At 40.9% G+C, this 12,512-nt stretch overlaps 1 protein-coding gene across 1 annotated transcript in view; it reads right to left on the minus strand.

Annotated features, from left to right (window-relative positions):
- The window catches only part of LOC126427959 (serine protease 1-like), a 120,057-nt gene that overhangs the window by 77,788 nt on the left and 29,757 nt on the right, over positions 1 to 12,512 (minus strand). Inside the window, exon 3 of the mRNA XM_050089847.1 lies at positions 6,389 to 6,524. Within this exon, the coding sequence (XP_049945804.1) occupies positions 6,389 to 6,524 (136 nt within the window). The remainder of the gene's footprint in view (positions 1 to 6,388; positions 6,525 to 12,512) is intronic.

Raw genomic sequence — 12,512 nt, forward strand, 5'->3', positions numbered from 1 at the left:
AATAATACGGATTACACGCTTTTGGACTCTGAAAACTTTTGGTTGACTTGAAGCGTTACCCCAAAATATTATACCATATGACATTATGGAATGAAAGTAGGAAAAGTATGCAAGCTTTTTCATTTTTAGTCGCCTATGTCTGCTAACACTCGAATTGCAAATACAGATTTGTTAAGGCGTTTCTGCAGTTCTGCGGTGTGCTCCTCCCAATTGAATTTATTATCAAGTTGTAATCCCAAGAATTTAAGACTGTCAACCTCTTCTATCTGCTCTTCTTCATACTTTATGCATATGCTGGGTGGAAACCTCTTACAGGTTCTGAATTGCATCTAGTGAGTCTTTTCGAAGTTTAATGTCAGTGAGTTGGCTTTAAACTATTTATTAATATCCATGAAAATATCGTTAACAGATCTTTCTAGAACTACACTCGACATACTATTTATTGCAATACTTGTGTCATCTGCAAACAAAACGAACTCAGCTTCTGGCAATGTAACTAATGAGAGATCATTAATGCACACAAGAAAAAGCAATAGCCCTAAGATGGATCCTTGTGGGACACCACATGTAATTTCTTCACATTCTGATGGTGACTGATGACTTAATTCACTAGTCCCTTGCACTGACACCCTTTGTTTCCTGTTAGCGAGATATGACTTGAACCATTTTGCAGCACTGCCTGTGACACCATAGAATTCAAATTTATTTAAAAGGATGTTGTGGTTTACACAATCGAATGCCTTTGACGAATCACAGAAAATACCTGCTGCTTGTAACTTGTTATTTAATGAATTAAGTACATTTTCACTGTAAGTGTAAATAGCCTTCTCGATATCAGAACGCTTCTGAAATCCGAACTGTGTTCTTGGTAATATGTTATTTGTGCTCAGATGGTTGAGAAGCTGCCTGTACATTACTTTTTCTAAAATTTTTGACAATGCTGGTAAAAGTGAAATCGGTCTGTAGTTTGATGGTATCTCTTTATCACCTTTCTTGAATAGAGGCTTAACATCTGCATATTTTAGCCAGTCTTGAAATGTCCCAGTTATAATTGACTGGTTACGCAAGTAACTTAGAATTGTACTAAACTCACAATAACATGCCTTAATTAACTTTGTTGATATTTCATCATAACCACTAGAATTCTTTGTTTTTAAAGATTTTATTATAGAAGTTATTTCTTTTGGTGAAGTGAGTGACATATTCATGTACCTGAAGCTATTTGTACAGGTTAGTTTCAGATATTCAAGGGCATTATTTACTGATCCTGACAACCCCATTCTATCAGTAACGGATATAAAGTACTTGTTAAATAGATTTGCCACACTATGCCCATCGGTTACTAATGTGTCATCTACCTTTAGTGCTATTTGCTCCTGTTCCTTTCTGGTTCTACCTGTCTCCTCTTTCACTATATCCCATATTGTTTTTATTTTGTTCCCTGACATTGCTATCTTCTTCTAGTAGTGTATTTGTTTAGATGTCAGAATTACTTGTTTTTAATATTTTACAGTATTCCTTGTATTTAGCTAAATCATCAGCATTGGAGCTATTCTTGGTCGACAGATACATTTTCCTTTTTGTCTTACAGGAAATCTTTATTCCTTGTGTAATCCGTGGCTTTATTATAGACTTCTGTTTAATTTGAGTAACTTTTAGAGAAAAACAGTTTTCAAACATGGTACTGACATTGTTCATGAATGTGTTATATTTTTCACTCATGTCGTGAGCACTATAAACATCTTTCCAGTTCATATCTTTGATCAGTTTTCTAAAACACTCAATTTTTGGTTGACTGACTACTCTCCTGTACTCAGATTTAGCAGTCTTGATAATCCTCAGCCCTTAGGCATCACCGGATGCGGATATTGAGCGGTATGTGGTCAGAACTGGTGGCGCTACTTCTCAGCCAAGTGGCTCCTCACTTGGCCACACAAGAGCTTACTGCACCCAGCTTGCCAACAGCACTCGGCACGCCGGACGGTCACCCACCCATGTGGCAGCCAAGCTCGACGGCGCTTAACGTCGGTGATCTGGCGGTAACTAGTGTTACCCCTGTGGCAAGGCCATTGGAGGAAACTCATCTTCACCAGGTAAGATTTTGTACAGAAACTTTTCCCTGTTCTTATCTGCTGTCAGGCCTAGTGGAGTGTCAGATCTCAGTATGTTTCCCTATTTTCTTCTGCCCCTCTGTTGGTGTTTGAAGAGTTATTGGGGAATTTGACAGTCTTCATCCAAGTACCAGGTGGTTTCCACTTAGTGCAGCTACTCACAGACGTCCACTGTGTGCTGAAACTATGCTACAGCAGCGAAACTTGGTAGATATTAAAGGGTGTCAATGCGGAATCAATTTACACAGAAAAAAAATTATTTTGAGTTTAGGCTACCAGGTGCAAATCTGGCACCGTTAATGCGAGAAAGACGTATAGAAGTTTTTCCATATGCAATTGATTAGAAACGGGATGTCGGCAGAAAGGTCAAACAAGTGAGAGGGGCATTATGTTGATTTTATTATTAACTGCCCTTTGCACAGATTGGTCAATATGAGCACTGGAGACGTCGACGAGACGCCGTACAGTGCCAAATTTGCAACTGGTGGCCAAAACATGAACTAACTTCTTGCAGCTTTGATCCGTTCTGCATTAACGTATTCGGACGTCTACCAAGTTTCGATGCCATGCGATAATTGCAGTCCACAACGAACCTTTAATCGGAATCAACCGGTGCATAGTCTTTCCAAAATGTTCAGTAGTTTTGTACAGTGTTTTTTTATGTCTTCATTGTGGGATCGAGAACTGATTTTGCTCTCAGAAGCTTAAGGATGTCACCACGCCTTTCCCTGCTGTCCCATAGTCTGTAGCCACCTGTTCTTACCAAAAACTGCATCCTGGTGCTCATTACTCTTCGTTCGTCATCTCTAAGTCATGTCCAAGCTCTGTTGCAATTCAAGAGGGATGTTGTATGGTTTAATTTTCTTGTGCCGCTGAATAAGAGATGATCTGAAGATCCTACTTATCAATCCTATGAACTTTGTGAAGAAGTTTGTGATTCTGTGATGCACATCGTTTACTTGAATGTAGCTGAGGTTGTACCCTAGACATTTTAGTATTGATACTTTATCGAGGACTGTGTTATCTGTTAAGATTTAGGTTCTGTTGTGATCGTTCCCGATTAAAGCCGTAATTCTCGTTTTATTGAGGGACATCTCCTTGTTGTACTTCTGTGCTGTTGATTGTAGGTAACACGATTTGTGTAGATCATCCTCGCATGTGGCAAAAAGTGTCATGTCAGTTTCCTTTAATTTATGTCTATGGTCACAAACTTATTGTTAACAGATTACCGGTTTCGCTCTATAACGACCATCATCAGATCTGTTTTCTAAAAACAAAGTCCTAAGGAACTGCAGCCACAGTGGCAGTACATTAGGACTTTGTTTTTATAAAACAGATCTGATGGTCATTATAAAGCGAAACCGGTAATATGTTAACAAAAAGTTTGTGACCATAGACGTAAATTAAAGGAAACTTATTGTATATACGGGTCACTGTTTCATTCGCGATAATGTCGCAACTTGTGAAGCGTCAGGTCATCTGTAAACAGTAGTGGGTCTAGGTCACTACGTCTAACCTGATTCTGTAATGGGGAAATTGTCTCCAGTTTGTGATGAATTAATGGGACACTTTTCCGAAACACCATAATTGTCTTCCATTACGACGCATAAATTTGAAGTCTGACGCATAGTTCCGTACAGACTTCCTCTATAATGGTACAAAAGCATGGTGCTCTGAGACGTGTCATACAACGGGAAGGTCGTTGGACTCCCTTCCTACCCCCGCCCCCCCCCCCTCTATTACACAGATTTCACCCCCTTCTCTCGACTCCTCTGCAATGGACCATCACACCCAGCGCTGAAATCACGCGGTTTTCTTATAAACGGCCGAGGAAAAGAGTTCAGGCGCATCGCTACTCAGCATCTACAGGAAAAGGCTTCAGAGGGTGGCATAAGGTGAATCAGTGCAACTACTCTTTCCCTTGGGGCGTTGATGCCCACACATTTCGCGGTCGAAAACGACATTTCACTATGCGCTAAGCGACAGGACAACGTTCATGACAATCGCCACACTGTTGACACATCCTGGACACTTCTACCCTTCTCCAAGCACGTTGTAACCTCAGTGAATACGATCGGACTCTTTTGGAGTGCAGCGCGACCTCAATTTTTGCTCTGATGTACAGGACGGAAACACTAGGTGGAACCACCACAGTTAAAAGTGCAAGTGAAGTGCTGAAATAAATGTGGCATTCTTATATAAAATCTCATCGGTATACACACAACGTCAAATCGGAGTTAGCACTCGAGCTTTCGAAGATTGCCACCGTCTGCTTCGTCTGGAGATGACTGTCTGCCGTGAATGAAGCCTGTGTTCCCTTTATAGTGGCCTTCAAGCGGATGGGTGATGTCACTTCCAACACGTCATCCAACCAATGAGTCACTATAATTGAAGCAAACTTCACACCCAGCAGACAATCATGTTCTGACGAAGAAGGTGGTCATAACTTTCCAAAGCTTGAGTTCTAACGCAGATTTCACGCTGTTTGAACAACGAGGAGATATTATACGCAGCTACTAATGGTATTCTTGAGATTGTACTCAAACCAGATACTGGTCTTAAGATAACGTGTCTCATATGTACGAGGATGAGTAAAATGAAAACCGTAAATAATTCTGTAAATATTATTTATTGTGCAGAAGTGGTACAAAGCTGTATCACTTTTCAACTTAATCTCCCCCACGCTCAATGCAAGTTCAAAAAAAATTGTTCAAATGGCTCTGAGCGCTATGGGACTTAACATCTATGGTCATCAGTCTCCTAGAACTTGAGAACTACTTAAACCTAACTAACCTAAGGACAGCACACAACACCCAGTCATCACGAGGCAGAGAAAATCCCTGACCCCGCCGGGAATCGAACCCAGGAACCCGGGCGCGGGAAGCGAGAACGCTACCGCACGACCACGAGCTGCGGACTCAATGCAAGTCCTCCAGCGCTTACAAAGTGCATAACTCCCTTAAAAAAAATTCTTTTGGTAGTCGGCGCAACCACTCATGCACCACGTGGCGTACCTCTTCATTAGAACGGAACTTCTTTCCTCCCATTGCGTCTTTGAGTGGTCCAAACATATGGGAATCACTTGGGGCAAGTTCTGGTGAGTATGGTGAATGAGGAAGACACTCAAAATGCAGGTCTGTGATTGTTGCAACTGTTGTACGGGCAGTGTGGGGCCTTGCATTGTCCTGTTGCAAAAGGACACCTGCTAACAGCAGTCCACGTCGCTTTGATTTGATTGCAGGCCGCAGATGATTTTAAGTAGATCTGTGTGTGATGCACTGGTGACAGTGGTCCCTCTAGGCATGTAATGCTCCAAAATGACGCCTTTTTCGTGCCAAAAGAGAGTCAGCATAACCTTCGCTGCTGACGGTTCTGTTCGAAACTTCTTTGGTTTTGGTGAAGAGGAATGGCGCCATTCCTTACTCGCTCTCTTCGTTTCTGGTTGGTGGAAGTGAACCCAGGTTTTGTGACCCCAGTAACGAGTGTTGCAAGAAAGTCATCACCTTCTCGTTAAAAGCGCCGAAGAAGTTCTTCACAAACACCAACACGTCGTTCTCTCGTTTCAGGAGTCAGCTGCCGTTGCACCCATCTTGCAGACACTTTGTGAAACTGGAGCACATCATGCACAATGTGCTGTGCTGACCCATGACTAATCTGTAAACATGCTGCAATATCATTCAGCGCCACTCGACGGTTTTCCTTCACTATGGCTTCAACTGCTGCAATGTTCTGTGGAGTCACAACTGACTTGGACGAGGAGCATCTTCCACTGAAGTCACACACTTTGCGAACTTCCTACTCCATTCGCAGCCTTGCTGCTGTGACAAACATGCATCACTGTACTGAACCTTCATTCGTCGATGAATTTCAATAGGTTACACACCTTCACTACGCAAAAACCGAATAACAGAACGCTGTTCTTCTCTGGTGCAAGTCTCAAGTGGGGCGGCCATCTTTATACTGATATTGCGACGGTATGTGTGCATGTGCACCTACAGTCTATTCTGCACGCTGTTTGTAGCACGCGTACCAACTTACAGGATAACGGCGCGAAATTTCGATTTCTTATTACAAATTTAAGGTTTCCATTTGACTAACTCTCGTATTTGATATCGGCGTCATCCCAAATAAAATGACACAAAACTCAATAAAAGTGTCAAAAATTGGAATGTTTATGCAGTGAAATCATGACTAATGAGAACAATATTTTACCGTCTCATTTTTCGAGAAATACGTGACAGATTGATAACATTCCGTCTACAGGAAGTGTGACTCACCTTGATGACTGCTATATCGTTTTCCATCGTGGCTGCGTTGAACTGAGAGTGTACGAAAATGGCCGCCGCTTGGATCTTCTTGGCGTTTGTGTACTTGACGCTCCCAACGGACACCTTCAGCAACTTCGGCGACAGTCTAAAATACATAGAGTTCAGTATCATAATTCCCAAATTCTTAAGCAATCTGATTCACCAGACAAAATTAGAATAAGGCGACATTTTCCATTTTTTTGTATTTATTTTATTATCACATGACCAGTTTCTCCTTTTTAAGGCATTTTCAAGTGTTTTTTTCTTTTTGTATAAAAGAGAGCAGAGCACCTGTACGAATAGAAATGGTATGAATGTAACTTATTAGAGAACCTGTTCTTTCCAGTAGAAAATTGTACAGTATACATTAAAATGGCAGAACACCTACTTCACGATAGTGATGAAGGGGTGCAACCAGATGTGAGGCTGTGGTTCCGTCAACAAAGTCGAACATTCCACAGTGAGGATATCAACAAACTGGTATGTCATTCGGAGAAATGAGTTAGGCGCCAAGGTGACTATGTCGAGAAACAAATAAGTAGACATGGAGGATAAAGATGTAGAATGCTATCAACGTTTTACAGTATTTAAAAAGCTTTAAGACTTTGCACACAGAAAATTCGGAGGCATTACCTTCCAGCACGCTCTCCTAGTTCATAGTTTCCTGGGTTATTTGATGTGGTATGTGTAACGTGACTATTGCTGTAAATGTCAAGTCTGTGGTTATAGTCATCTCTGTGTATTGTTATATCCAAGAAGTCTGTTCGTATTTGCATTCCTTTTTCTGCGCTGAGTTTGATATTTTTATGTATAATATTTATGTCTGGATGAAGTTCATTTATTGTCTCTATTGGTTCATCTACCATACAGATTATATCATCCACTAATCTTTACCAATAAAGAATTTTGCATCTTGTCTTTATGATTATTTTATCAAAGAATGCATTTTCTATGTGACTGATGAATATATTGCACATAACCAGACTAAATAATGAAATATTAATGAAACACCACACACACGTAACAAGAAGAATGGAAAACATGGATAGACAGTTGGCAACATTACATACAAGGCATGACAAGGAAAGAGAAAGGAAAAATCACGATTACAAATAAATTTTCAAGACAGGACTGTACCTACGGCATCCATGAGGACTCAGAAAACAACTTTCCAAGAACGCATTGTAATTAAAGCGTATAGAAATTCGTACTCCATCAGTTTCATTTCGACCTTCGAGCAGCCCTCGGCAGTTCGATACGAATAATGGGTTCCCGTTTCTGTTAAAATCAACCCATCGAGAGAGAGAAAGAAATCAAATCCCGAGAAGACAGCATCAGACAAAATATATTCCACTGTACGTCACCAGCTATCCCTGTCAACATTTGGTGAAATGGTGCATTGGACGTGCTTTGCTGCCACACTGTATGAAGAGAGAGAACCTTTTGTGAATGTAAACCAAATTTGTTTATCCATATGAAGACGTCGGCTGTGAACAATAGTAAGCGAAATTTTGGTTATTTCGAGAAAACGCGCAGCAAAACTTCGATAAATTCTCGCAAAGAAGATATTGCACGTACACTTAGTGTAATATTTTTACCCGTACATGTGATTATTTTCACATGTATCTACCATATCTACGTATTCTTAAAACGGTAAATTCTCTAAATCCATTCTTAAAATTTCGTCAGTGGCTAGTTAACATTGTTTACGTGCAAGCCGAGTGCGCTTCACATGAGTTGCCATTGACTTACTAACGTTTACTTGCTAGACGACTTAATGAAACAATACCGCGAACCATCACAAAAAATAACTTAAAAAGTCCTTTTACGGATAACACTTTTCGACCACAACCGACCTTTTAGGTACTTATTTTGAGTATCACAGCAAATAAGCGCTGCCACAAATTCCCGAATATGCATCTCCCCTCTCCGCTTGTTGTGTGTCCTGCAGAAAAGTAGTATATGTCCCTCGATAGTTCGTAGAATATACTCGTCAACAGCCTTTATACAGGGTATAAATTTTAAATTGACAAACCAAAATAACTCGAAAAATAAGCTTCACACGAAAAAATGTGTGGAATCCAAAGTTGATTATTTTAGAGGCGGACACCTGCTGGTGCTAAAATTAGCCCGCCACCCCAGCCCACTGGGGGTGGGGCGGGAGGCAACTTTAAAATTTCAAATGGTAACCCCCATTTTTTTATTCCAGAATCAGATTCTACATAAAAATACTAGGTACATTTTGTCTTAAGCATTTATTTGATTCTTGACAGTCGGTGCTGTAAATCAAGAAAATCCATGTTCTCATTTTTGCGTGGAAAATGGTTACGGATAAATAAAAAAATACTTATTTACTTCGTATGATGTCTGATCAGTTAGTTAGCTAGTCAGATGATTTATTTGATAATTAAAAGTTATGTGGCATCATGACCACGAAACAAACAAAACTTATCCGAATGTGCGGAAAAAAAATATTTGGGTTAACATTTATAAAACTAATTCTTCTCTCTCAAACCCCACCCCATCGGGAGAGAGGGAGAGTTCTAGTTTTAGCGAATCTAGATTTACGAAGTAAATAAGTATTTTTTATTTATCCGTTACCATTTTCCACGCAAAAATGAGAACATGGATTTTCTTGAATTACAGCGCCAACTACCAGCAATAAAAAGCAATGTTTAAGACAAAATGTACGTAGTCTTTTATGTAGAATTTGATTCTGCAATAAAAAATGGGGGTTCCCATTTGAAATTTTAATGTTGCCTCCCGCCCCACCCCCAGGGGGCTGGGGTGGCGGGCTAATTATAGCACCAGCAGGTGTCCCGCTCGAAATTAATCAACTTTGTATTCTACACATTTTTTCGTGTGAAGCTTATTTTTCGAGGTATTCTGGTTTGTCAACTTAAAATTTACACCCTGCATACGCCAAATTTAAATATATGGGCAAGACACGCCTTACAGAATATACAGGGAGTTTCACAGTTCACTTGTTGTAGAGGGGACTCAGTAGTAGGAACCCGTCTCTGGAAACACCATCGGACGACGTTACAGAGCGTTAAAGTTATAGGCGCCGGCGCCTGTAAATGCATGCATATAGAGGGGTGATCCGTGATGATGCTACAAAATTTCAAATGTGATGGATAAATGTATCAATTAGAGGAAAGGATCTGTGTACCGCAAACGAACTAGTCGAAAGATGTAAACGAAAATCGTTCTGATACCTGAGACTGTGCAATACATGCACTGGTACTGTTGTTAAGATTTTAGGGTAGGCAACTTACAGAGGTGGTAGTGTGGACCAAAACAAGAGAAAAGATAATGATTTATTAGAAACCAACAACACGGCAACAATGTTAGGGACGGCGCTTAACATGTCCGACATCGCATTGTCACATAAATGGACGGACAGTCTTAAGCGATGCGACTTAACACTGTCTTCTCGCTTAACGAAACATGCATCCTTCGTCAGATGGGTAACACCTTTTGACGTGCATTTTCGTTCAGGAATATAGGCAGAATTTTTATCGGCATCATCATCTCCCGATTCGTACATCTAGTTCCTAGGAAACTTTTTCTTGACAGGACAACAACGATAACAACATCTACAGCCAACGATTTTTGTGGCACTTGCCACTGTTCATAAGCACACATCATGTCAAAGCTGTCACTGGCTAGAATCCGAATATCGAGACAGAGCTGCTACATCTAGGATTACCACGGAACTTTCTACTAATAAGATCAAAGAACATCACTTACTAAATTCTGCAATGAGTAACTCAGTTTCCAGTTGACTGTCAGTTACCATTGTTTATATAAAACTTAAAGACAGTCGTGTAATTCTGAGAATATGGCGTTTATAATGTGTGTAAGATGTCGGGACAAATACTGTTCCATCGTTTTCATGGTGAATATCGCCCCAGCATGTGTAAAACATCAAATCAAATTAATAAAAGTACACTTTCATATACGAAGTTCTTGTGTACGCCTTACAATCCTTTGCTGGGAATTATTTTGCAATCCCAAATTTTCATTTTCCTTTCGTTGTCAAGTCTTTCATGAAAATATTTTTAATACAATATACTGTTTATTTGCAGTGTAAGTAACGTAAAAATTGAAAATAAGAAAAAGGTAAAGGTGCCAGAAAGGCAGTTCTTAGGTGACGGTTGATAATAGAAGCAATACTAAAGAAAACTCAAGACACGTTCATAGGATGTGTCGACCTGGAAATAGCGTTCGACAACGTCAGCTGGTGCAAGATCTTACAAATCCTGACAAAAACATGGGTATGCTAGAGGGAAACATTGGTAATGTATAATATGTAGAAGGACGAAGAGGGAACAATACGAATGGATGACAAAGAACGAAGCCTTCGAATCAAAAAGGTTTTCAGGCAGAGATGTAGTCTTTCACCGCTACTGTTCAATGTGTACATAAAAGAAGCGATGATGGAAATAAAAGGAAGTTTCAAGAGTGGAGTTAAAATTCATGGTGAAAGGATATCAACGATAAGATTCGTTGATAACAATGCTGTTCTCACTGAAAGTGAGGAAGAATTACAGGATCTGTCGGACTGAATGATCAGTGTACTGGGAACGGAATGTGGATCGAGAATAAATCAAAAGACGAAAGTAGTGTGAAGTAGCAGAAACCAGACGAGTGAAAAATTTAACATCGGGGTTGATAATAACGAAGTGGGTACTTAAGGAATTCTGCTACCCAGGCAGCAAAACAATCCATGAGTGATGGAGCAAGGAGGGCATCAAAAGGAGAAACAAATGGCTCTGAGCACTATGGGACTTAACTTCTGAGGTCATCAGTCCCCTTGAACTTAGAACTACTTAAACCTAACTAACCCAAGGACATCACACACATCCATGCCCGAGGCAGGATTCGAACATGCGACCGTAGCGGTCGCGCGGTTCCAGACTGTAGCGCCTAAAAACGCTTGGCCACCCCGGCCGGCTCAAATGGGGACTGTCACTGGCAAAAAAGTCATCCCTTGTCAAGAGAAATCTGTTACTATTAGAGGAACAAATTTCTGGTCATGTACTTTTTGAGCACAGCTTTGTATGGTAATAAAACAAGGACCGTGGGAAAACTGGAACAGAGTAGAATCGAAGCATTTGAGATGTGGTGTTACAGAAGAATATAAAGAATAGGGTGGAGTGATAAGGGAAGGGATGAGGTTTTCTGCGGAATAGGCGAGTAAAGGAATATATGGAAACACTGACAAGAAGAAGGGACTGAATTGTAGGACATGACGGAATAACGTCCATGGTACTAGAGGGAGCTGTGTAGGGTAATAGCAGTAGAGGAAGGGAGACATTGAAATACATCCAGTAAATACACTACTGACATTAAAAATTGCTACACCAAGACGAAATGCAGATGATAAACGGGTATTCATTGGACAAATATATTATACTAGAACTGGCATGTGATTACATGTTCACGCAATTTGGGTGCATAGATCCTGGGAAATCATTACCCGAACAACCACCTCTGGCTGTAATAACGGCCTTGATACGCCTGGGCATTGAGTCAAACCGAGCTTGGATCGCGTGTACAGGAGCAGCTGCCAACGTAGCTTCAACTCGATACCACAGTTCATCAAGAGTAGTCACTGGTGTATTGTGACGAGCCAGGTGCTTGGCCAGACGTTTTCAATTGGTGAGAGATCTGGAGAATGTGCTGGCCAGGACAGCAGTCGAACATTTTCTGTATCAAGAAAGGCCCGTACAGGACCTGCAACATGCGGTCGTGCATTATCCTGCTGAAATGTACGGTTTTCCTGGGATCGAATGAACTGTAGAGCCACGGGTCGTAACACATCTGAAATGTAACGTCCACTGTTCAAAGTGCCGTCAATGCGAACAAGAGGCGACTGAGACGTGTAACCAGTGGCACCCCATACCGTCACGTTGGGTGGTACGCCAGTATGGCGATGACGAATTCACGCTTCCAAAGTGCTTTCACCGCGATGTCGCCAAATACGGATGCGGCCATCATGATGCTGTAAACAGAACCTGGATTTATCCGAAAAAATGACGTTTTGGGATTCGTGCACCCAGGTTCGTCGTCGAGTACACCGTTGCAG

Source organism: Schistocerca serialis, chromosome 12 (genome assembly GCF_023864345.2).
Source record: "Schistocerca serialis cubense isolate TAMUIC-IGC-003099 chromosome 12, iqSchSeri2.2, whole genome shotgun sequence".
Classification (NCBI taxonomy): domain Eukaryota; kingdom Metazoa; phylum Arthropoda; class Insecta; order Orthoptera; family Acrididae; genus Schistocerca; species Schistocerca serialis.